Genomic DNA, 26,503 nt, shown 5'->3' on the forward strand with positions numbered 1-26,503 from the left:
GGAATTTTATTTTGGTGCTTAGGCCACGGATAACAACCGAAATTCGAGTTAATTCGGGCTCCAACAAGCCCAAAAGAAAAAGCGCTGCACAGTGTACACTCAGTCCATTGTTAGTATTTTTTATGCCTTCAAAGTAAGAATATACATTTATATTTAATTTTAATTTATTTGATTATTGTATGCATTAAAATACATAATTATTTTATCTTAATATGAGACGTTGCTATTTGAATAGATATTACAGTTATCAAATCAAAGAAATACACTGTTTTGCTAAAAGTTAACATGAATCACCAGCATTTTCGTTTCTTTGGATTATCATATTATAACTTTAACATACAAATATATTAGAAGTGAACAAAGGGACGGACAAGTCAGTAAAAAGCAACCCATGCAGAGAGTTGCAACACTTCTATGTACATAAAAGTAGCTGATAGACACGCAAAACACCTACTGCCCCATATATTCAAATCAATCACCCACTCCTCCAAAGCATCTTGCTCTATTTTTGATTAAATCTACAGAAATGTACAGCCTAATTTAACTTCCTTCACACATATTTGGACAATTTACAGCCATTTTCAGTCATCAGGAATAGAAAAACACATAGCGTGCGTTAAACATCGTAGAAGTTTATTCCTGTAAAAGTTCCATGGCTGCTAGGTGCCTCACCCGCTGCATAAGCCGTCTTCTGCGATAGATGCCCACCAGACGCAGGATGAGTACCAGAGTAATAGCAGAAAAATCAAACACTCTTCCAATTCCCAGGCCCCCTGCGATGCGGAAAAAACTGATTTATCCATTTGACTAGCATACATCTTACAGTGCACTAGCTAGCTCTCCAACACCAAAATGATCAAGAAAATCCACCACATGTACCAATATTACAATAATCATCCTACTGACACTCAAAATGAAAGTATTTCTCAAGCAAAAAACTTACCTGTTGGAATGAAGTCAAATGGTGTAGCTCTGTAGAGGATACTTAGCACCATCTGGAACACATGAAAGATGGTAAGACTTCAACAGAGGTAACTACTAAACAGTCATGAAGCGACAGAAACAATAGAAGGAAGTCATCACATATCTTGTTTTCCAGATACTGGAAAAAGAATAACTTATTCATTTGAACATATCAACATATCCAGCCTTCTCTCAGTTCCTTTTTTTTTCCTCTTTTTCTTTTAATTGTATAAAATGCTATATATGTATCCTATGTTTATATAAATCAGTACTAGTTTGCACACACACATATTTATGTACTTCACAGTGTATATATTGAATGAACTTAACTGCAAAAAGGCGCATTTCAGCAAGATATGAATCATTTGTGTCAGGATCCATCAATGCCTGGAACATTCTCTTGATGAAGAATGGTAACTCACGCACTTTCTGTTAAGAAAAGAAGGAAGAAAATGTTCACATGCCTGCTCGCAACAGAACAAAAGATTGATATGTTACACTGGCAAAATATATGAAACAATAATCAAGAAGCAAGCATGAGGATTGTTAGGATGAACACCAAAAAATAGAACTCTTCTCTAATTCACCTCTTATGCAAATGTACAATGACAGAGCCGTTTATGATAATGTAACATATATGAACATCTACAGAATAGTTAGTATTCTTAAAAGGATCACTGAAATTAAAGCCATTACAGTTAAAAGTTATATGTGTCAAAAGAAATAGAGAAAGAAACAACAAAATCCACTTCGCATATATGTTTAACAGAGTCTAAAAAAGGCTACATTAGCACATGTACCTGAGCAAGACCACGAGCACCTCCAACAAAGAGAAGGTTATACCTCTGTACACTTTTAAGTACCTCCATAACTTCCTGGTCCTGTTGCTGTTGTAATGATACCTCTGGCATCAAATTAACAATCTTGCAAGTGCACATGGGGCACTTGCATGGCTTAGATGTTGACGAATAGTTCCAGAATTGCAAAATGCAACTGCCTGCCAAAACCGAAAAGAGGAAGAGGGGAAACAAGAACCATCTTGAGGACAGATGATTGCAGGTCAAACATGTAAATCTGTTCCCAAATGAGCATTCACAAACACTGAAACTCAATCCTTTCCTTCAAAAGGAAGTTGTTAGGGGAGGTGGTGTATGGGTCAAGGCATTGGCTACACAACAATGGAACAGAACTCCTATAGCAATAATTACAGTAAATAAAAGAGCTTCTGCTGGAGAAATGACGGCAAAAGACAAACAGTAAATGGATAGGAACTTGCAAATAGCAAACAGCTCAAACGCCAAGCCCCACACAACAACACCACCCTTCCTCCTCTAACGAGGGATAAAGATTAAAAGCACTCAACAACCTCCTTTATACTAATAGTTGAGCGTTCGCCACTCAAGGATCACAAGTCCAGGTAAAGTTCTAATATCTATTCCTGTTTACATGAGTTAAAAACAATCTCACTAAGTTACCAGCAAATAAAGAGCAAAAAATAAAAAAAACAAATCCTGTTCAAAATGCTTGTAAATTGAAAGAAAGAACGAAAGAGATGTAAACCCCAAAAAGGTCCCATAAACAAAGCCTCCTGATTTTTATTAATCTCACTGTAAAGTAATAAACAGAATAAAGCAATGAGGCAAAACAGACTTCTTTCCTAGTTGCACAAATTCTTTTCTTCAAGCAATGTACCTACTTATTTAAGCCGAGAAAATCAATAAATCCTTGCACATAAGCAGCACCATAGATAAACCAGAAAATGTAAAACAGACTAGACTAGTTGAAAATAGTTTCCGGAGGATATCTTGAATGAACCAAGCGAAAATTTTAAGTAATTTGATAAATATTCTGGTAAAAGGAAAACCCAAACCTAAAATTCAACGTTCAATATCTAGTTTGAAGAGAAAAACCCTATTTCTTTCCCTTTCTTTTCCATTTTGAATTTATCTCACCAACCAAACAAAACCAAACTCAGACTGTACCAACCAAATAGATTGAGGAAAAAGGAAGAAGAAGAAGAAAAATTTAGAAGAATTACCACAATACCAATGACCGCAGTTGGATCGACAAGGAACAGTGAAGGAGCCAAAACAAATTGGGCAGCAGTCATCGTCGGGAGGGGTTTCGCTCAATCTCTTTCTCTCTCTAGATTCCTCCACCTTTCTGTCTCCCTTATCCGTTTCCATTTCCCCTCTCTCTTTCTCTTTCGCTTCAAAATGTATCGCTCAAGGTTTTTTCCATCGCCTCACCTCGTCGGAAAAACACTTGTGATATTCGCGGTTGCAAACGTTAGGAAGGAGTGTTAAAACGTTAGAAAACCATGGGTACCTCTACATGTATATTCGCGAGTTTCCGCGTCAAATTTCGTGTAGCAACAGTTTCTGAGGCAATCACTAAACCTTTTGGTTTTTTTCATTTTTGTCTTTTCTTTTTCATTTTAATTAACAATAAATTACTTAATAGGATTCTTCTAATTTGGTGTTTATAGGAACTAGTTAATGTTATATTTCGACCATCTTAATACCCTCACTGTGGTCACAAGCTCTTGTCATGGAACTCCACCCGGTTAAGACTATTTTTATTAATTCCACCCATAATCACCTCTATCTGGACAGGCCATAGCAAGAATCAAATTTCAAGTTTAAGTAATATAGTATAGGAGGAAAAAGGTCAATTTCGTCAATTTGTATCATTCTGAGATCTCTTCCTCTCACCCCCAGATGACCTTTTTCTAGTAGTGTTACTCAGCCTTTACAGCTTCAATGCCGACGGTTGGCCATGACCCACTAAGAGAGCGGACATTGCATTTCCCACTGCACTGGTCAGTGGGATTCACGGGAGTTAATGCAGTGGAAATGACTGCACAGTAGATGATGGTGTAAACTCTTGAATGCTTAGTATGAATTTAATATATAATTGACGTGAAATTTAAAATTTTATTTTAAATTATAGTATTTTTATTAATTATATTTTAATTTTTTATTTTAAATTATGATTTTATTTATTGGAAGCATATCTCTTCTATGTAAAATTATTCCACGCTAGGACCATGACAATTCAACTTCAACCCCACCTAAACCCTTAAATTTAATTATGACTTTTACCAAACAACCTAACTCCAATTAATAAATGTAGATACAACTAATGGCAGCTGATCTTGATTGATTGCCCTTCACTCTTTCTAGTCCTTTTTTCGGTTGGTTGAGAAATTACCCTCCAATACTGTTCCATCAGCAACGAATTAACATTCATTTTTATTTTATCAATTGTTGAAGTGTCTTTTGGAGACGACCGTATATTCTTACCATGCATGTAAAGCTTAGGAATCAATTCTTTTCAAGTTTCACCAAATTTTTCATTTTGGAGAGAACTTGATCTGCTTAGAAATTTTCTCAGAATTTGATCCGTGGAGAACTTTGTGTGATTGTGTCTTGAGTTATGGTTTGATTCCATTACAATCAGACTGGTTTGATTTTTTTTTTTTTGTGTACACAGGTCAAGTAAAGAAGGTTTAAATGATAGAAGAGTGAGGTTTTTGTCTTGAGTAATTTAGCATGATAAATTTATTTTGTTTGGATAACCGGCCCCTAGAAAAGTATAGGCTCATCCTATTACTCTTCCAGTTACTACTGCCTAATTGATGACTTCTCCTCCAAGTGTATTTGTTGTGAATTAGCAACCATGGCATTTATGATTTGAGTGCCCCCTGCCCCCTCTTCTCATGTAGTACAGTCCGGGCCCGACTCTAGCATAAAGCAATCAAAACTCTAACTTAAAGTTTCAAAATTTTTTTTATAAATTTTATAAATTTATAATAATATAGTTAATTATATTAAAAATATATAAAAATTAAAATAATTAATAAAATATCTATATATTCTCTCACTTTTTAAATTTAATGTCTAATAAATATTTATTTTCTCTCATCTCGCATGTCGTCTTTAATTTTCAACTATTTATTTTATTTTTTATTAAAAATAAGTAAAAATCAAGATATTTAATAAAATTATATATTCTTTCATTTCTCTAATTATGTATTTAATAAATTTTTCTCATTTGTCAATCTCACAATGCTATTAATTTTCAACTATTTTCTCTATTTCTAATCAATTACGGTAATATATATTTAATGATCACAAATAACTATTTTTATTTTATATATAAAATCAATCATTTTTTTCAATTTATAAAATAAAAGTTTAATTAGAAATTTTATATCTCAAAAAATTAGAAAATAAAATTTTAATAATTTTTTTCTTATTGTCGATAAAAAATGTCTTATTTAAATATTTAATTTTAAACCTTTGAAGTTATTGAGATGCTCTTAAGTATAGTCTTTCAATGCTAACCCAAAAATTAATGCTATTTTATGAGATACTTTTTTCCATTAATTAAACAAGGACATGTGATGGACCAGTTTCCACGTATATGATAACCCAAAAATTAAACCAACCTAATTAACCAAGTAAAGTAACAAAAGATAAATGTAATTAACCCAACAAAGTGATAATTAAATTTTTATCTAAATTTGGTGTATCTATAATCACACGCAGAATACTTTATCTTTTTTAAGTTCAATTAATATATATATATATATATATATTTATATGACCTAGGAAATATGCGCATGTAAATTACATTGGATTAGTTCTTAATTAAGGTTGAGAATGAATTTGCTTTTCATTTTTTTTCTCTTTGATGGAGGGTTATAAGGTGAGGGAAATATAGCACCTTGCAGTTCTAAGGGAAATAGAGCCTAGGTCGGGTAAATGGACAATGGATTTGCTTTTCTTTCTTTCTTTGGAGGAGCGTATGGGTGAGGGACAAAGCAGATAGCACCTTACATTTCTAAGGGAACTAGAACCTAGACAGGCTGGATATGGTGGGCTAGGTTGGTAAGTGGATGGAAACTTTTCATTATAGGTAATACTAAGCTAATTTCATGGTGACTTACTTATAGAACGCACGGCGACTGCAACCATATAAAGCGCCCTGATTGAGAATCTGTTCTAAGCAGCTTTGAAACTATATCCTTCCAGAATCGTGATGGGTGTGTTTGTTTATCTTGTATGCTTGATCTTGGCTATTCCTTTTCTTCGTTTTCTCCATCGCTTCGTAGATAGCAATGGTCTCCCCCGAAACTGGCCATTTGTTGGGATGACCCCAACAATCCTCCTCAACTTCCATAGGATTGTTGACAAAGTTTCCGAAATAGTGACTAAAAGCAATGGTACCATCCTATATAGAGGAATCTGGTTCACTAACTCAAGTTTCCTGGCCACAGCCGATCCTCAGAATGTGCGTTATCTAATGAACACAAACTATAGAGCATATGTAAAAGGGTCCGAATGGAGGAAGCAATTTGATGTATTCGGGGAAGCGCTTTTCAATTCCGATGGCGAGGAGTGGAAACGTCAAAGGAGAATTTTTCATGCTTTCTTGAATCATCCACAATTTCTGCAATCACTTGCAAGGGTCCTCCGGGAGCGTCTAGAGCAAGGGCTTTTTAAAGTACTGGAGCATGTTTCTAAACAAGAGCTAGTAGTCGACTTGCAAGATTTGCTTGTAAGGTACGCATCTGATATTGGTTGGATACTGGCAACCGGTTCTAACCCTCAATTTCTCTCCATTGAATTTCCAGAAAATCGATTCCACAAAGCCATGAGTGATGTTTTGGAGGCAGCATTTTACAGATGTATCATGCCTGACAGCTTGTGGAAGCTGCAGAGTTGGCTTCAGGTTGGATTAGAGAAGAAACGAAGCCATGCCTGGAAATATTTTGACGATATTTTAGCAGAACATATATCAATTCAACGTGAAAAATCCAACAAAGCAATCACATGGAGTGGAGATGAAGAGAATTTCAATTTTTTAAACTGTTACTTAACAGGACATAAGGTGACTGGACCAACACCTAGTGATAGTCTTATCAGGGACAATGTTATACATTTTTTGTTTGCCGCTGACGACACTTACAGTACAACTCTCACGTGGTTCTTCTATCTCCTGTCCAAGAATCCTACGGTTGTAGCTAAAATAAGAGAGGAACTGAAAAGAAACCTGTCATGGAAAAAAGTAGGGGAATTGCAGCTACCGACGTCCTTCGATGAGTTGAATAAGCTACCGTATCTCCAAGCTGCTTTATGTGAAACATTGAGGCTATACCCACCTAATCCTTTCGAATTTAGAACATCTACTCGGCGAGACATTCTTCCAAGCGGCCATCGGGTCAATCCACAAATGGTAATTATATTAGCCGTACATGCGATGGGAAGGATGGCATCGTTGTGGGGAGAAGACTGCCATGAATTCAAGCCCGAGAGGTGGATCACTGTGGAAGGAAAGCTCAAACGTGAGCCGCCGAGTAAATTCTTTGCTTTCCTTTCAGGACCCAGAATTTGTCCAGGAAAAGAGTTGTCCTTTTTCCTAATGAAGGCTACAGCATCACCTATAATCCACAACTATGATGTTCACGTCATTGAAGGCCAGAACGTGACGCCAAAAAATAGTGCTTTCCTTCACATGAAGCATGGCTTAATGGTTAGAATTAAGAATAGATGGAAATGATGAACTGTGGTAAGCGTTCAGAACTTAGTGCAAACTATAGTTTGTGTTTTGCTTAGCTTTTATGTTTTAAGGACTAATAAGTTACCCCAACTATTTATGCATATGTAAAACAAGATTAAAGCTCCAATATTTTTTCTTTTATTGAAATAATATGACTTTCTTAGGGAAAATATTTTTCATAGAAAGCAATATACTCCTATTTATATTAATAGTATTTGGATGGAACATTGTCTTCATTGTTTTTTTTTTTTTAAAAAAAAAAACAATCTTAGTATAGGTTATGTACGCTTATATAAATATTCCAGCACAATGTTTTCCACCCAATAGCCCATTCCCAACTTTACACCAAATAATGCAAGTAATGAGGAAGGAGGAAAATCAGATAACCTTTTAAATCTTTAATAAATGTTGACACATGATTGGTCTCTGTCCACCAAGTCTGATCCATCGTCTGATCCATGCACCAAGCAACCAACTTGCATGCTATAGATGGAGCTTCCTACATATGTTGACTTAAACAGAGCCATTGCTGACCAAATGCGCAGAGTAGAAGATAAGCATTAAATAGAATATATATATATATATATATATATATATATATATATATATATATATATAGATGAAACAATATCATACTTTCACTTTATTGACATTATTGATTTAGGGATTAATTAAAACTTGGATGTACTTAATTTTCAGCTCAAATTAATCCATATATTGTTGTTTTTTAATAAATTCTGGCTTTAATTTCACTTCTTTAGACAATATATATATATATATATATATACTATTTTTTTGCGCAGCACTGTAGACAATATATGTAATGAAATTTTAAAAAGTACGGTTATTTACATTTTTTAATTGTATTTTTTTCACATTTACTAACAATATTAAAAGTACAATTTTTGTTAGTGTATGCAATTTTTATAATTATAATTTATTTATAATATTGTTAAGAATTTATATAATACAGTTAAATTTCCAAATATATTGGAAAAAAAATAAAAAATATATTACTAAATATATTTTTAATAGCACTTTTTGAAAATGTACAATCCTAATTAATCAACAACGCTATAGTGCAATATCCTCTAAAATGTCCTCTTGTAGAATAAAATCTTATTTGGGATTAAGTTTGGCATCAATTAAATATTGGAAGGGCATAATAGTACAACTTTTTAATGTATAGGAGAGATAGATTAATTCAAATTAAATTATGATTTTTATCGGAAAACCTATCTTGGTTTATCTAAGATTGTCCCAAGATTACCATTTATCTCCAATATGTTCCCTCACCTTCAAACTTTAAAATCTTCATATACAGAATTTGGCCTCTTTGATTTGGACTAGTTGGTTGAATGATTTTCCTCTAATACCATACCAGCACCAAATGGAGCGACTATGAGTTGGGGTATGAACAAATTGGGCGAGCTGAGCTTGTTAGCTAGGGGAGCCTTTCACCATAATTTTCATCTTAGCAATCAATGTAAGGTGCAACTAGGCCAAATTCAATTAATTTATAAATTTCGCAACCACATGGCATTTATATATGATTTGTAGGTATACTAGAACTAGAATTGGCAGGCATATATGTATGACTTGGATGAACAATAGCCAATGTTTATTGATAGCACAGGCATGGGGATGAGGATAAACATGCTCGAAAGGTACCGTCAAATTGGACGATTAATTGGATGAGGACCATATGTGATATTAAGGGAGGGATGGACCAATTTCATGCATTCAGATTTATGGAAAATATTAAGCCGACGACTTAATTTGCAGTCTTACAGTACATTGCAGGAATGGGGCTCAAGTTTCTAACTGGACGATTGGTGGGCTAGGGGGGAAGTAATTAGGGAACCTTAAGGTGGGTGGTTGGAGGAAATGGTAACGGTAATGGAGGAATGGACAGTCTGTCTCTTTGACTCTAGCCGTGGCAGATTTTTTTATTTTATTTTATTATTTGCCCTAAAAACGTGCACCGTAGCACTAAAAGCCTGAAGCGTGACCGTACGTGACGGAGATGAGGAGAGCTTTAACTACCATATAATAAAAAAAGTAGTGTTCCATATTTGGGTCATTACAATCATGGCAACTTGGCAAGTAGATGGAAACTTCTCATTTATAGATAACAAAGCTGTTCTGATTGTGACTGATTACGGGCAAGGCTGCACCTATATATATATATAGAGTGGGCTCATTGAGAATATGCCATAAGCAACCTTTAAGCATTTTTAAGAGTCTACGTGATGGCAGTGTCTGGCTATCTTGGATGCATGATCTTGGCAATTGTTATTCTTCGTTTTCTCTATCGCTTCATACATAACAATGGTCTCCCACGAAACTGGCCATTTGTTGGGATGACTCCAACATTACTTCTCAACTTCCACAGGGCTCATGAGAAAGTTGCCGAAGTCCTGAAAAGAAGCAATGGCACCTTTCTGTATAGAGGAGTTTGGTTTACTAACACAAGTTTCTTGGCCACCTGCGATCCTGAGAATGTGCGTTATATTTTGAGCACAAACAATTCAGCATATTTGAAGGGGTCCGAGTGGCTGAAGCAATTTGATATATTTGGAGAAGCACTTTTCAATTCCGATGGTGAGGCATGGAAACGTCATAGGAAAGTTTTTCATGCTTTCTTAAATCACCAGCAATTCCACCAATCACTTGCAAAGATCCTTGAGGATCGTATAGAGCAAGGGCTTCTTAAAGTGCTAGAGTATGTTTCGAGACGAGAGCTAGTGGTGAACTTGCAAGATTTGTTTGTGAGACATGCATTTGATATTGGTTGCATAATGGCTACCGGCTGTAACCCTGGGGTACTCTCCCTTGAATTCCCAGAGAACCGATTCCACAAAGCCATGAGTGATACTCTGGAGGCAGCTTTTTACAGATATGTCATGCCTGACAGTCTATGGAAGCTGCAAAGTTGGCTTCAGATAGGGAAAGAGAAGAGACGAAGTGAAGCTTGGAAGGCTTTCGATGAGCTTTTAGCAGAATATATATCAATTCAACGTGAAAAATCCAACAAAGCAATGGCATCAAACACAGATGAAGGGGATAATTTCAATTTTTTGAAGTGTTACTTGACAGGACATAAGGTGACGGGCCCAACACCCAGAGATAGTCTTATAAGGGACAACGTTATTCATTTTTTGTTTGCCAGTGACGACACTTACAGTTTAGTTCTGACTTGGTTCTTCTATCTCCTCGCCAAGAATCCCATGGCTGAAAACAAAATAAGAGAAGAAGTGAAGAAAAACTTATCAATGAAAGAAGCAGGGGGATTGCAAATTCCATCTTGCTTCAACGAGCTGAATAAGCTAACATATCTCCATGCAGCGTTTTGCGAAACGCTAAGGCTATGTCCACCTATTCCTTTCGAATTCAGGACATGCGCTCAGCAAGACATTCTTCCAAGTGGGCATCGTGTCGATAGAAATATGAGAATCATAATAGGAATACATGCAATGGGCAGGATGGAATTTTTATGGGGAGAAGATTGCCATGAATTCAAGCCAGAGAGGTGGATCACGGAGGAAGGAAAGCTTAAGCGTGAGGCACCCAGTAAATTCTCCGCCTTCCTTGCAGGACCAAGGATTTGTCCAGGAAAAGAGTTGTCGTTTTTCCTGATGAAGGCTACAGCAACAGCAGTGCTCCACAACTACAAGGTGCATGTGACTGAATGCCAAAACATTGCTCCAAAAAACAGTGCGTTTTATCAAATGAAGAATGGCTTAATGGTTAGGATTAAGAACAGGTGGAATTGAACTGTAGTACTCCATGCGAAGTGTTACTTGGCTTTACGTCTTCTAAAATGTTATTATTTTCAGACTATGTATTGTGACCCTGCACCTCTCTGATTCACATGGTGGCACTCGTGTGTGTATGCGTGTGTATATATATATATCTGTATAATTAAATCAATTCCATCCATTTGAGATGTATAAATAGTGATTTTCTCATTTATTAGTAAGTTATTGAGTATTGAAATTCCAAAACCTTCGTACCGACAATTATTTGTGTGTCAGTGAGTGTAGCACTATGGGCTTGCCGAGTCTTTAGCCCATTCCATAGCTGGCTTACCCTCTACCTTCTGTATGGATTATAGCGTTCACACGAGTCCCTCCTCTCTACATTACAAATAGGCCGTGGACTCCCATTTCCTTCACTTTCAATCAAGATCGTCCCAGAATCACCAAAATCACCATCTCACCACTCTTGAAATGCGAAAACTTGTCATTTTTTTTGGGTAAGATAGTTAAGATTTTAGGTATAGATTTTGGAGATTATTGAGGAATCGGAGAGGCCTGGAACGTCTGGGAAACGAGGAAGATCTCGGGTAGATTAATTTGGACTTAGGTCCTCTGCACCTCTATAAGATAAATAAATAAATAATTTGCATTTTATGCGACATGAGTAAATAGTGTTATTAAATTTAATCATCACCTGTTGACAAATGGTTTTCCTTTTTTTTTAAAAAAAAAAACTATACTTAGATAAAAGTATATGGGGTCAAGAATATTTTCCTTAATTAATTTGTAGGTAGAGAGGTAAATGTCTACAGGAAAACCAAAGCCCCTTGGAGTTTTGGTTCGGAAATAGATGATCCAAGTATGCGCAATCTAACATGTGGGAACAACTCGGGTGAACTTGGACTTGATTAGAGTACGGCAAGCAGGGTGCTGCTAAGCTACCCTTCTTTAGTTTGTATATAAACAATAAGCTAGTTTAAATGTAACTTGGGGTATAGCCACAAACCCACAACTGAAGGTCTATTACTATCTAAGCAACATTTTAGCCATGCAAAAGAACATGATGGCAGTCTCCGGCTATCTTGAATGCTTGATCCTGGCAATTATTTTTCTTTATTTTCTCTGTCGTTTCCTATATAAAATTGATCTCCCTCTCAATTATCCATTTGTTGGGATGTATCCAACATTATTTCTCCGCTCCCATAGGATTCATGAGATCGAATTCTGAAGACCTGGAAAGAAGCAATGGCAATTTCTCATACAAACGAATCTAGTTGACTGACACAGGTTTCCTGGCTACCAGTGAGCCAAATTCAATATATCCCAAAGGATCAGAATGGAGAAAGTATTATGATATATTCGGAGAAGGGCTTTTCAATTCCGATGGTGAGGTGTGGAAGGGGCATAGGAGATCATTCCACGCTTTCTTGAACCACCCACGATTCCACCAATCTGTTGCAAAGATCGTTCCGGACCGTATTGAGCAAGGGCTTGTTAAAGTACTAGAACGTGCCGCTAGTGGTGAACTTGCAAGACTTGCTCGTGAGGCATGCATTCGATATTGCTAGCATTATGGCCACCGGCTATAACCCCCAACTTCTGTCGACCGAATTCCCTGAAAATAGATTCTTTAAAGCCTCTAGTGATTCTTGGAAGGCAACGTTTCAGAAAGTTGATACCCTATGGAAGCTGCAAAGTTGGCTTCAGATTGGGAAAGAGAAAAAGCGAAGCTATGCTTGGAAAGCTCGACAATCTTTGTGCAGAAGATGTATAGATGCAGCGTGAAAAAAAAATGAAGGCAACGGAATCAAGTAAAAATGAAGACGATTTCAATTTTTTGAAGTGTTACTTAACAGAACATGAAGTGACAGGGCCGACTCCTAATAGTAATCTCATACGGAACAATATCATATTTTTCTTGCTTACCGCAGACGACACTACCAGTGCAACTCTTTCTTGGTTCTTTTATCTCATTTCTAAAAATTCTATTGTTGAAAATAAAATCAGAGAAGAGCAGGAAAGAAACTTGTCAGCCGAACAAGTACGAGAACTGCGATTACGGTTGCCCTTGAACAAGTTGAACAGGTTGGTGTATCGCCATGCGGCTTTATATATGAAACGCTAAGATTGTACCCACCTGTTCCTTTCGAGATCAGAAAACCTACTCAGCCCGACACTCTTCCAAGCGGCCATCACGTCGATCAAAACACAAGAATTTTGATCTGCACATATGCAATGGGAAGGACGACCTGGCTGTGGGGAGAGGATTACCTTGAAGTCAAGCCAGAGAGATGGATCACAAAAGAAGGAAAGCTTAGACGTGAGCCCCCAAGCAAATTCTTTTCCTTCAATGCAGGGCCAAGGAATTGTCCAGGAAAGAATTTGGCTCTAATCATGATGAAAGCTACAATTGCAACCATATTTCATTACTACAACGTCCAAGTGATTGATCAAGGGCAGAATGTGACCCTCAAACATGGGGTGATTCTCCACATGAAACATGGCTTAATGGCTAGGATTAAGAATAGATGGAGTTGATCAGCTGTAGCTAGCCCTCAATCTTTGCATATAGCCATAATTAAACAGTTGGAAGTTGTTTCAAAGTCCTCTGGTATTTTAAACAATACTGGTTCTACCATAAGATTGAGAGTATTATACTGTTTGATCCCAATCATTTGAAATGAGAAAATGGTACTTCATCTGTATCAGTTAGTGTAGCCTTTGGTCCTTTGCTGTCCCTGAGCGAATAATCTCGCTATATGTTGTGTAAATTTATAGACAATTTCAATAATCAAATATATGAGAATAAGATTAAACGAGTAATTTATCGTTTTACAATTATACTACATTGCTTTGATAAGTTCCATCCAATTGTATTTCAAAAATTTAATACCCTTTTCATTTGCTTGAACATTGAAAATTAATCCATTGTGTATATTATCTAACTACAAATGAACATAAGTAAAATATTTCTAAATATATTTTTAGTGAATTGTTATTTGTTTCTTTAATTTAAGTTGGAGGAGAAATATTCAAATTATATATTTCAACAATTTAAAGAATTAAAAAATCTTAATTTCAACCTTTTGAAATTAATTCATTATCTATAATATATATATAGAGGAGGAGCCATTTACACTTAGTTTTACACTCTTTCATTATTTTTTATACGGTTTATATTTGGTTAATTCACCGTTAAATTTTATGTTTTGTAACATGGACTATTCTTTTCAAATTTTAAGTTCATTAAAAATGTCTAAATACTCATTTGATATAATAAATTTTCAATCATTAAGTAAATTAAAAATATAGTATTCTTGACCGATATAATATGGATATCACATTAATTTAAAACTTTACATGCGCAACCGAATACAAATACGTTGTTAAATCTAACAATCAATTTATATATTTTTTGTTTGTTTGCAATTTATTCGTCATTGTAACATCATGTAAGCGTATGATCATATTTTCTATTCCCTTGTTAATCCATCAAATGAACTGTTTTGCTTTGGTATGTTTATATCTTAGACTTTTAATTAGATATCCACTACCCACTATCTACAGTTAACTTTGACACTAAGTTTTTTTGGGAACAAATTGACTATGACACATTGTTTTGGTCATCCAAGTAGCATATAAACAATGGAAAAAATCAGAAGAAGAAAGAATAAAAGGATCAAGAATGGGAAAAGTGACCACAAAGAAATGTGAATGACTTAAAGAAAATGTCAACATAAACCTGTGATATCACTTTTCCCATTTTTGCCTACCAATGTTGAAAAAGGTTCATTTGGGCATATTAGCACTTAAAACAACTTTCTCTCACTCTGTCTCCCTTATAAAAGCCTGTCTGGTCATCCTCCCATTGCCACCAACAACATTGAACTGTTGTACTTTCTTTCACTCTTTAAACTTTACTGACAAATGGGTAGATTTACATTTGCTCAAGGACTTGTTCTAGTGCTGATTGCTGCTTCCATGTTGGGAGTAAGCTTGGCCAACAAGGACTGGGGCTATGGCTTTAACCATTCCGCCTGGGGCTCCCATCATCCCCACAATCATACCAATGGCCCCAAGAAGATCATTGTTGGTGGATCACAGAATTGGCAATTTGGTGTCAACTACACCGATTGGTCTCTCAAAAACGCTCCCTTCTACTTCAATGATACTCTAGGTAAGTTAGATCTTAATATTCTTGATTCTGTTGGTTTTTTTATTTCAAAATGGAGCTGGGAAATTAATATTTTTTTATATACGTTTGGCAGTGTTCAAATATGATCCACCAAGCAACACCACGTTTCCTCACAGTGTCTACTTGCTCCCCAACCTGCGCAGCTTCCTCAACTGTGACTTAAGAAAAGCTAAGATGATTGCAAACCCAACTCAGGGAGGTGGAAATGGGTTTGAGTTCGTGTTGAAGAGGTGGAGACCTTATTACTTTGCTTGTGGTGAACGTAATGGCTTCCATTGCAAGGATGGCCTTATGAAATTCGCTGTGGTTCCGCTGCTCCGTTGGTACTACTGACGGACACAAGGCTTAGAATCCGGGGAAGATGCAGTGCCTGTGTTCCACATCATTTTTGTTCACAACATTGTATTGAGCCTTTTTTCTTTTTCCCTGTTTTAGCGTGCCTGAAAGAAGAATAAGCTGAGATTAATGATGTTCAATGAATAAGAGGTTCGCTAGCCAAGGCACTAATTCTTCGCTTTCAGTCTCCAGCCATGTTCTTCAATATAAGCTTGTAATTTCTTAATTTAATGCAATTGCTTGACCCGAAGAAAATATTTTCGTACTCATGGATTCGCTATTTAGTGCTTTGGTAATGTTTAGTATAAGAGAAGTTAGAGCATATTTTCTGCAATGTATCTAATTAAATTACATTACAGTGTTTATTTTGCAATAGACAACTGCAATGTAAGATTGTAATGCAATCATATTACATTGTACTCTACAATGTTATTAAAGACATTTTTATCCTTCAACTTTATTACTTTATTAAAAATATTTTGTTATGTTATAATTAAAATAAAAATAGTAAAATAAAATATATATAATATAAGAATTAGAAATAAAAATAAAATAAAATATAAGAAATTAAAATTTATATAATATAGGTAAAAGAAATTAATAAATTATATAATATAAAAAATTATATTCAAAAATGAAAATAAAATATATAACATTATAATAAAAATAAAAATAAAATATATGACATTAAAAATATATTTAAAAATGATATTATATAAAATTAACAATTAAAAATACAAGTATATTAAACTTATATTTTAATAAATAAAGAAAATTTTAAAAATTAACATTATATTCTCAGTAAAATATTTGTAAACCAAACGTTGCAATGTTATCTTCTTTATATTTTAATTATTATTTTGTTTGTATATCAAATACTGTAATATTATTTTTTTTGCAATCACATTATTTACAATCACATTACCTATAATCACATTGCATTATAAAGTATTAAACACCATCTTTGAGTTTTGCTGCATTGGTCTCTTACAGGATCTGTGACTTCTTTTCTGTTTCAAATGCGAGTCCTGCAACAATCTTGAGGCCCAAGGTCGTCCCATTAATGTGTATCAATTCCACATTAATCATTCAAAAACAATTTGTTTCAACAAAGAATCTACTAATTCCCTCTATCCATTGGTTTTTTGCATTGGAAAACGGAAACCCTTCTTCCCCCAAAACAGAGTTATACGCTCAAATATTTGCAGTATATTATCAACCTCATCGCTCAGTAGTCCATTTTATGTTCAGTTCATGTACCAAATCCCCTCAAACCTCTTTAAAGTTAGTGATATGCACGAAAGTCGTAAGTCAGAATGAAAAACGAATGAGAGTCAATATAAAGGTCCGTAGCCATGCTTATTTAATTGGGTTATTTCCATTTTTCTGTTATTTTTACAATGACGAACCTAAAGAACTGAGACCATGAGTCCACGGTTTCCATGAGGCAAGAAATATCGTTGAACTTCACCAACCTTGGTTCCCACCCAAAAGGCATTAAGCCGCCAATCTAAGTCCAAAGATATTAGTCTTCTCCGAAAATCTCTTGCAGACTTCGTCAATCTTTCGGAATTTGCTAAAAAAGAATGTGCATTAAGACACTCTTTTGTCAATGAGCATAGTTCAATTGTCGATAGGAAACTTGGCATATATAGTTGTGTCATGTTGCAGGAGATTATTGACTTGGCCATGATTGTTATTGAATAGTATATAAGCAAAAAGCAAACATGATTCATGAACAAACACCGGTGTCATTGCTGGTTGAAGGTCACTGCCCCATTTTTTTTTTTTTTAAATTCATTGCTGTAATTCTTGATTTTCATCATGTGATAGGCGGAGACAAATTAATATCTAAGGGCAAATTTCAATAGATATGAAAGGAAGCAAGGGTAAGCTCCTTTATGAATTTCAATAATGCATCAATAATTTCATATAATTTCAGGTTAACCAATACAAAAGAATAGTAATTATTTATCATTATATACATTAGCAGAATATTAATTAGTTCTTAATTTTGATGTGGTAAAATATTATATAGATAATTCAAAGAATATGTGATTTTCTTTCTTCAAAAAGGAAGAAAAGAAACTGATTATGGGATTTTTTTTGTTAATTAGTTTCTCAAAACGATTAAACATTTGCTAATTGATTAAACCGTCATTATAACATCATGTAAACGTATGCCTATGCATGTTTAATGTTTCTATCAATTCTCTAAGTAGCATAATCGATACACCTTTTGACTTAGTTTTTTTTGGCTAAATGGTTGTGGTATGTACGTTTGACTCCAACACTTCCTGACAAACCAAACTTTTAAGCACATGATAAGAAAAAAAAAAAGAGAAATAGAAAGAATAGCCAGCAATGATTACGCTACGTTTTCACTAACTGCCTACCAATCCACGTTTTCTCTTAAGGTTTGTGTAAAATTAAAAAGAGTTGTTTATTGATATACTAATTTTATGTACCATTTTGTCTTCAATTTTTTTCAACTTCAAGTGCCAAAAGGCCCCAAAAACCATAATTGATTTCATTCTGTGGTGTATGGGAGACTTGGATATCACTCATTGAACAAGTGTGGACGACTTAGAGAAAACGTGTAATACTCGTATAGAAAAACCATGTTGCATCATATTTCAACTTTCTCGCCTACCCGAATTCAGACAAAGGGTCAATTTGGCAGATTAGCACCATTTTCTACTTGCTTTCACCCGTATATAAACCTCTTCCTCTACCCTGCCAATGCCAACAGCATCGAGTTGTACAATCTTTTTCTTCACTATTTGGTCTTGAAATTACTTGGGCTGTGAACATGGGTTTTACACATGCACATGGACTCATCCTAGTTCTGATAGCTGCTTCCATGTTGGGAGGGAGCATGGGCAGTAAGGACTGGGGCCATAGCTCTAACTACACTGGTTGGGGCTGGGGCTCGGGCTCGGGCTGGGGCTCCCATAATAATCAAACCCTGAATCAAACAGAAGGCCCCAACAAAATCATTGTAGGTGGTTCAGAGAACTGGCACTACGGCTTCAACTACTCCGAATGGGCATTCCAGAATGCACCCTTTTACTTCAATGATACTCTAGGTGAGTTAACCTTCTTTTCCATTTTCTTCCCTGACAACAAAATAAAAACTTTGCCTCAGGGCATATCGACCAATACCCTTTCTTCATGTATTCGTTTATGTCCCTCTTACTGGTGGGAACCTTTTCATTCTCCCAAGTTTGATGAAAAGCTGCTCTTTAATTTTCAAAGAAGAAAAAATAAAACAAAACAAAGTAAAAACTTTCTGTAAATGTCGAAATTGATGACAGTGATTTAATTGCAGTGTTCAAGTACGACCCACCAAGCAACAACACATTCCCTCACAGCGTCTACTTATTTCATGACTTTTGGAGCTACCTGAATTGCGACTTGAAGAGAGCAAAGATGATTGCAAGCCCAACGCAAGGAGGCGGGGATGGGTTCGAGTTTGTGCTTAAGAGGTGGAGATCCCATTACTTCGCTTGCGGTGAACGTAATGGCGTCCATTGTAAGGCGGGCGGCATGAGGTTCATGGTGGTACCACTACTCCGTTGGCACAACTAATCCACGGAAGACGAGAAATAAAGAAGATCCCATACAGCACTGCTTAATCTCCTAGTGTCCTATTTTACTTTGTTAACAGAATTAATGTACTAATAAACAATTATAATCCTTGTTTAATCTGTTCGAACAGCTAGTTTTATTTTTCTTTAATTTTCTTATGATTACAGAAAATAAGATAAGGATGCAGTGCATGTCTTCTTCATAAGACATTCTTGAATAAAATTTTAGGTTTGTTTCAGAGAGATGATAAGAGCTAAAGATTTACCCAAGCAACTCCGTTCTTTCATCATTTAATGAAAGAAGCTTACTTTTTTTTATAAAAAAAAAAAAAATCGTGAATGCTATTTCTTGGGCCAAAACAAGGCTGGCGTGCCGGCCGACGAATCTTCGACGGATCCTTTCCCAGTCAATTTATTTAATTCCATGCAGAAAGTTGGAGACGTTGTCACATTCACGGGATGGTTTGGTGGTGTTAAATGCCTTGCCCTGCCACTAGCTTATTAATTGGCTATGGTCAGTTCCTAAAAAGTACCAAATAGGTAATTAAAGGCAAACTCCCACCTGCACGTCTATTTAATGCAGAGGATTGACAATGTTAAGATAATTGCTAAAAAATATATATATATATATATATATAAGAATTTACTTGATTTAATTTTGTACTTGCATCTATAAAGTGAAATAATTTTTTATTTTTTAAAAATTCAAATTAAAAAATATATAAATTTATCCTTTTTTAATTAAAAATTACATAAATTAACAATTTTTTTCTTATAGTCTCAAAATCTAATTTTCAGATAAATGAAAAAAAACTTATTCAAATTAGGATTTGTTTATTTTGACTAAAAATACTTTTCTATAAATATTTTCAAAACTTATAATTGTTTAGAAGATGAAAAATTTTGTCCAGATATTAAATATTTTACGACCCAATAAGAAAAATATGCATTGACCATGTAAAATGTCTTACATCATTGAGAGACATAAGACATTTTTCAAAAAATTAGAAAAATAATTTTATACTAAACATAGTAGTATAGGTTTGATGAGTATTAATATTTAACTTAATATAATAAAAAATATAAAAAATTAATATCTAACTTAAAATATTAGAAAATTAAAAATTTTTAACTTAAAATATTAATATTTAAATTAGTCAATACTATTAAAAATTAAAAAATATTTTTTAATGAAATCATTCAATGCAATTAAAATTTTTATTTATAAATTGAATCAATTTTACTAATAATTATAATAAAAAATATTTCAATGACCATCACTTAATGAATACACATTAATAAATATAAAATGGGATGGTTTACACAAATGATAAACATTAATATTTTTATAGTGTTTAGGGTTTACTTTCATTAGAGATATGTGATTAAATACTTTGAAAAATATTATTATTTATTTTATTCATTTTCATTTTTATTCTTAATTTTGATCAGAAATTAGTAAGAATCAAATGACATCATTATTTTGTAATCAACTCTTATTTATCATTTTAACACTCAACTCCAACAACGATGGTGAAAAATAATTTTCACATAATGATCCAAACAAGTAGAAAAGTTTTCCAACAGTTTATCCAAATAATAAAAAATATTACATTTTCCTCTAAAATATTTTACACAGAAAAAAATTTCTCCCAACAAGTTATTTTTTGGTTACCAAACAAAATCGATCATTTTATAATAATTATGCCCTCAAATCTTTTCTTTCCATCCACTTTTTATATACAGAGAAAAAAAATAAATTGTAATTGTAATTATTTATTAATCCTTAAAATTGTAATTGTTACAATTCAAATCTCACACTTTAATGTTAGCGATAATATTGTTCTGTTGCCTAACAAATCAATGGAAAAAGGTTAATAAAGTTTTTATGATTAACTTTTTCTTTACTTGATTATTAGAAATACTTAGTAATTATCAAAACGAATTAAGCTTTAACTTTTAACTAATAAATGCATCTTGAACTTAATGTAGTAAGCTTCGACTATAATAAAGCTAAATAATGATATTATGTAAAACTTTGATGGTTAACAACTGTAGATACTTAATTTTGATTAATACATATTCTCTAAAAAATTATTTTACAACATAATATTGTATAGAGAATAACCAAAATGAGTGAAGCACTAATTCATATAGAACAACTAAAACAAATGAAATACTACTTCATGCAAAACAATTAGAACAAGTAAAACGCTATTTCACGTAGAATAACTAAAATAAGTAAAGCACTACTCCATATAAAATAACTAATACAAGTAGAACAGCTACTTCGCACAGAGCAACCATTTCACACAAATGACAGTGAAAGCAACTCAGAATCAGTGGCAAAGTTCATAAGTTACTTTCATCTTAAAATATTTCAGAGAGTTTAGTTTAGTGGCTCAGATATGGAGATAGTTAAGAGATATTTTTCGTAATTTTTTCTTAAAGTACAAGTGTTTTACCATCTTACCTTATTTTTGTATACCTGTTCACATATACCTTTTTCTCTTATATTTATTCATATATAGCTTCTTCTCTTATACCTTTTCACGTATACCTCTTCTCTATTACCTTTTACTTGAGAACAAGTCTTATTATACTAATTACAATAACGGTTACTCACATTAAAGATATTCACAATAATATCATTCATAAGGTACATTAAAGCTTATTTTTGAGTAATCACTATTTTTAACACTATATATAAAACATCACAATTCATTTAAAGGAGCTATTTCCCCTGAGCTAACAGATGATCCTTTGGAGCTTATCTCTCTAAATTCTCTCTTTAATTCTTTTCTACTTCTTAATTCTCTTCTTATTGTCTTTCACCTGCTACAACACTCAGTACTTCAAGAACTGCTTCAATCTTCTTTTCTGCTGCTTCTGACACATCTTTTTATTTGTTTGCAACGCTTTCTCTTCTATCACAAGAACCACTTTTACAATAACCAAAGATTTAAGTTATTATAGGGTTATCAAACTTTTGAACTTTTTTTTTCTCACAATAATTTGTTATGAAAATTGTCCAACCAATAACAAATATAAGATCCAAAATAATCAAATAAATAAAAAAATAAGAATTTATGTGATTCAGTCTTTCGTTTATATTGTGGAGTAAAACAATTCTTTTACTATTGAAATATTAAAGTGCAATAAAATATATTTTAATAGTTTTTCAAATCAATCCAAAGACATGTTGTACACATCTTCTCTCAATATCCTTATAAGAACACTTATTCACACCCATTCTAGCTCCATCTAGAGCAAAAGATAAAATTATAAAGTGTTCATCTCTAAAGCTTCTAAATAGGCTATTTCTTAGAGACCCATTTTATAATATAAAAATCTAATATAAAATAAGAAGAGAACAAACAAGAAATTTAAAACTATTCCACTATACACAAACTAAAATTTTAATTAAAGAAGATTTTCAAGTTTAATCAATCCAAAACTCAATGCAATTGATAAATGACCATTTCTAATCTTAATTAGTTTCCTTTTTTTTTTTCAACAAATCATAAATAAAGATAGAGTTTTATGGTTTATATATATAATATGCTTTGATAATTAAAGTTATTATAGCATTCGAGTATTTGATTTATTAATTATTGTATCAAAGTTTGAATCCCTTCGCTCAATTAAAAAAAAAAGTTAACGTCATTGTCATTGAAGAGACACCGTAATCTAGAGCATAGGCAACTGACCAATTCGTGATTATAAATGCTCAACAACCTCTCGGTATTTGAAGCGATAAATTGGGAAGAGAGTAATTGCGTTGCATGTGGGCTCGATTTCACAAAGATCTTATGCAATTAGAGGTAATACATACCCCACCTTGCCTAACCATAAATATAAGCCCTGGTTCAGAAGTGGCCTGTCTATGGAACTTCTAGCCTCGCTAAACCCAACCAAGATGGCGGTGTCCGGCTATGTTGTATACATTGCCTTCACGCTCATTTTACTTCGTTTTCTACTTCGTTTCCTTGATAACAATGGTCTACCCCGGAGCTGGCCACTTATTGGCATGCTTCCCACAATGCTTCTCCACTTTCATCGGATACATAAAAAAATTCCTGAAGTCCTGGAAAAAAGCAAGGGCACTTTTATGTACAAAGGAATCTGGTTTACCAATACAAGTTTCCTTGGTACAAGTGATCCTGAGAATGTGCGTTACGTACTGAGCACAAACAGTTCAATATATCTGAAAGGATCCGAATGGATGAAGCAATTTGATATTTTCGGAGAAGCGCTTTTCAATTCCGATGGTGAGGCATGGCAAAAACAAAGGAAAATTTTCCATGCCTTCTTGAACCACCCACAGTTCCACAAATCAATGGCAAAGCTCATTCCGGATCGTATAGAGCAAGGGCTTATTAAAGTACTAGAGCATGTTTCTAAAGGAGACCTGGTGGTGGATTTGCAAGATTTGTTAGCGAGGCATGCGTTTGATATCGCTTGCATGATGGCTACCGGCTGTAACCCTCAGTTGCTGTCCCTTGAATATCCTGAAAACCGATTCCACGATGCCATGAGTGATGCTTGGGAGACTGCGTTTTATCGGTATGTCATGCCTGACAAACTGTGGAAGCTGCTAAGTTGGCTTCAGATTGGAAAAGAGAAGAGACGAAGCCGTGCTTGGAAAGCTCTGGACGATCTCCTAGCAGAATATATATCGCTTCAACGCGAAAAATCCAACAAATCAATGGCATCGAACGATGATGAAGTGAATTTCAATTTTTTAAAGTGTTACTTGACAGGAAATGAGGTGACAGGACCAACACCGCGTGATAGCCTTATAAGGGACAACCTTATACATATCATGTTCGCCACCGATGACACCAACAGTACAGTTCTCTCTTGGTTCTTCTATCACCTCTCCAAGAACCCTACGGTTGAGACTAAAATCAGAGAAGAATTGGAGAAAAACTTGTCAACCCAAAAAGTGGGGGAATGTCAACTACCATCGTCCTTAAACGAGTTGAATAAGCTGGCGTATCTCCACGCGGCTTTATATGAAACACTAAGGTTATGTCCGCCAGTTCCTTTTGAATTTAGGACAGCTACTCAAAAGAACACTCTTCCAACTGGCCATTTCGTCGATAAAAACACAAGAGTCGTAATGGCCATACATGCAATGGGAAGGATGGCATCGTTATGGGGAAAGGATTGCAATGAATTCAAGCCCGAAAGGTGGATCACTGAGGAAGGAAAGATTAAACGTGAGCTGCCAAGCAAATTCTTAGCCTTCAATGCTGGACCAAGGATCTGTCTGGGGAAAAACTTGGCTTTCATTATAATGAAGGCTACGGCAGCGGCAATAATTCACAACTATAATGTCCATGTGATTGCAGGTCAGAACGTGACTCCAAAACACAGCATAATTCTTCATATGAAGCATGGCTTAATGGTTAGAGTTAAGAACAGGTGGGCGTGAGCTTTACTACTACTACTATTACTACTACTGCTGCTGCTGCTGCTGCTGCTGCTGTTTGCAACGTTTGGTGGCTTTACATCAAAGGGTCTCCTCTGATGAATTGTCACAAAAGAAAGTGTGTTCTTGTATCTCATTTCTTAGGTACTGTGTACTTATAAAACCTGTTTCTCCAATAAAAGGTTAAACTTCAATAACACTACTTGTGGTTTGATGGTTTCCCACTTAACACCCTGGGGTCTTATTCTGTTCCCATCATGGGATTAGGCGTTAGTATATATTTCTCAAATTTCCATCACATGCTTAAATTAATTAATTTAAAGTTCTAATTATACCCAATGTTTCTTATTGACAATTTTCAATTTTTTTTCTCTTCTTTCACCTGCGTTTCTTTCTCTTTCTTTTTTCCAGAACATAACCTCTCATCTTCTCCAACAACTAGCGTCATCTCTTCCCATTCGGCTCCATTTTTCTTTTGATGATATGCCACTATTTCTACTTCGCCTCTTCCTTTCCTCAACTGCTTTAGTTTTCTCTCCTTAGTAAAGCTTTCTCTTTCCTTTTCTATTCTTCTCAAAACCTTTTGGTTTGCAATGCTCTTTCTCCCTCTGCCCTTTGTCTTTGATTTTGACATGCTACCATGTGGCTTTCTCCTTGTATTTTTTTCTCTTACGTAATTTTTAGGCCTAATTTTGAAACAAGGTGAAAAAGGATTATGGAGCTACTTTCCTTTGTTTTCTCTTTTCTCTTTAAATTTTTCTTGTCTTTTTCTATTTTTATGATGGGTGAAGTTAATGGATTATTTGGAGAATTTGTATGTTGATTTTTTCCACTTTGATATCTAATTTTAATCTAATTATCTGTACAAAAAAATGAATAGCTATTATTGCATAGATGGAGTTAAAATATGACATAAATGATTTAATTAAATTTTTTTGGTTGATTTTGGTGAAATATAACACAAAAAAACCCAGTTTACACAAAATTTTAATCTTGATTGCTAGCTAGCGTCATTGATGAGCAACTTTAAGCTTGTTTGAATTTGAGATTTTTTGTGATTGCATCAAAGAGGTTTTAATAAACTGAAAAACTTTAGATGAATTTGAAAATTGATTTTACTGTGACTGCTTTGTTTTCTAGTTTTGATTGTCAGTGTCACATTGAACGTAAAGATTTTCAAGTTGTTCCAAAAAGTTAAGATTCATTTTATTGTTAATTATTTTGTGTTTTAAATTTGTGATTTGATGATTATATTTTGAATTTTTGTAATTTATGGTTCAAGTTTTCAATTTTTATAAGTTTAATGGCAAACCCTTGAAAATTTAAATTAAAGATTAGGGTTTTTGTGTATTTTCCAATTAAGTTAACACCGTTACTCCATTGTGAAAACAGAATAAGACCTCAAGATGTTAAGGGGGAGAAACAAAACCATAGGGTGTTAAGTGAGAAAACATAAAACCACAAGGGGTGGCACTGAAGTTTACCCAAAATAAAATTACCAGATTTCAACTGACAACGTTGACGTTTCAAAAGATAAAGATCGATCATGATCTAATGCTAAACTGTCATTGTAACATCACATCAACGTATGACCAATTTCGTCCGCGTACCCATGTGAATGTTGTAGTGGTGGCTGGTTCACAGTCCGTTTTGG

General features: G+C 34.3%; 3 protein-coding genes and 4 pseudogenes across 3 annotated transcripts; 6 read left to right on the plus strand and 1 right to left on the minus strand.

The window, feature by feature from the left end:
* Positions 1 to 374: 374 nt before the first annotated feature.
* On the minus strand, positions 375 to 3,566 carry LOC148763950 (RING/U-box superfamily protein). The gene is made up of 5 exons (XM_088803993.1): positions 3,002 to 3,566; positions 1,764 to 1,960; positions 1,294 to 1,392; positions 944 to 995; positions 375 to 773 (listed from the first exon to the last, which is right to left on the minus strand). Exons 1-5 carry the CDS (start codon positions 3,147 to 3,149, stop codon positions 634 to 636), a joined length of 636 nt encoding a protein of 211 aa, XP_088660119.1. The 5' UTR covers positions 3,150 to 3,566; the 3' UTR covers positions 375 to 633.
* Positions 3,567 to 5,795: 2,229 nt separating this feature from the next.
* On the plus strand, positions 5,796 to 7,657 carry LOC18607891 (alkane hydroxylase MAH1 pseudogene; annotated as a pseudogene).
* Positions 7,658 to 9,782: 2,125 nt separating this feature from the next.
* On the plus strand, positions 9,783 to 11,307 carry LOC148763951 (alkane hydroxylase MAH1 pseudogene; annotated as a pseudogene).
* Positions 11,308 to 12,351: 1,044 nt separating this feature from the next.
* Positions 12,352 to 13,829, plus strand: LOC18607893 (alkane hydroxylase MAH1-like; annotated as a pseudogene).
* A 1,345-nt stretch (positions 13,830 to 15,174) lies between these two features.
* On the plus strand, positions 15,175 to 16,006 carry LOC18607894 (uncharacterized). Its single transcript, XM_007042304.3, has 2 exons — positions 15,175 to 15,468; positions 15,560 to 16,006. The coding sequence occupies exons 1-2, from the start codon at positions 15,219 to 15,221 to the stop codon at positions 15,817 to 15,819; spliced, it is 510 nt and encodes a 169-aa protein (XP_007042366.1). The 5' UTR covers positions 15,175 to 15,218; the 3' UTR covers positions 15,820 to 16,006.
* Positions 16,007 to 18,580: 2,574 nt separating this feature from the next.
* Positions 18,581 to 19,651, plus strand: LOC18607895 (blue copper protein 1a-like). The gene is made up of 2 exons (XM_007042305.3): positions 18,581 to 18,911; positions 19,154 to 19,651. Exons 1-2 carry the CDS (start codon positions 18,635 to 18,637, stop codon positions 19,411 to 19,413), a joined length of 537 nt encoding a protein of 178 aa, XP_007042367.3. The 5' UTR covers positions 18,581 to 18,634; the 3' UTR covers positions 19,414 to 19,651.
* Positions 19,652 to 23,318: 3,667 nt separating this feature from the next.
* On the plus strand, positions 23,319 to 25,038 carry LOC18607896 (alkane hydroxylase MAH1 pseudogene; annotated as a pseudogene).
* The last annotated feature ends 1,465 nt before the right edge of the window (positions 25,039 to 26,503 follow it).

The sequence above is a fragment of the Theobroma cacao genome, chromosome 2, assembly GCF_053813885.1.
Source record: "Theobroma cacao isolate CCN51 chromosome 2, ASM5381388v1, whole genome shotgun sequence".
NCBI classification, from domain to species: Eukaryota; Viridiplantae; Streptophyta; class Magnoliopsida; order Malvales; family Malvaceae; genus Theobroma; species Theobroma cacao.

What these genes read in the sequence shown, in the direction of transcription:
- LOC148763950 (XM_088803993.1), bottom strand. Translation starts at nt 3,149, where the DNA reads ATGGAAACGGATAAGGGAGACAGAAAGGTGGAGGAATCTAGAGAGAGA. An exon ending in CTGAAATGCGCCTTTTTGCA is followed by an intron (nt 996 to 1,293) that starts GTTAAGTTCATT and finishes CATGTGTTCCAG; the next exon opens with ATGGTGCTAAGTATCCTCTA. An exon ending in ATTTGACTTCATTCCAACAG is followed by an intron (nt 774 to 943) that starts GTAAGTTTTTTG and finishes TCCGCATCGCAG; the next exon opens with GGGGCCTGGGAATTGGAAGA.
- LOC18607894 (XM_007042304.3), top strand. Translation starts at nt 15,219, where the DNA reads ATGGGTAGATTTACATTTGCTCAAGGACTTGTTCTAGTGCTGATTGCT. An exon ending in CTACTTCAATGATACTCTAG is followed by an intron (nt 15,469 to 15,559) that starts GTAAGTTAGATC and finishes TACGTTTGGCAG; the next exon opens with TGTTCAAATATGATCCACCA.
- LOC18607895 (XM_007042305.3), top strand. Translation starts at nt 18,635, where the DNA reads ATGGGTTTTACACATGCACATGGACTCATCCTAGTTCTGATAGCTGCT. An exon ending in TTACTTCAATGATACTCTAG is followed by an intron (nt 18,912 to 19,153) that starts GTGAGTTAACCT and finishes ATTTAATTGCAG; the next exon opens with TGTTCAAGTACGACCCACCA.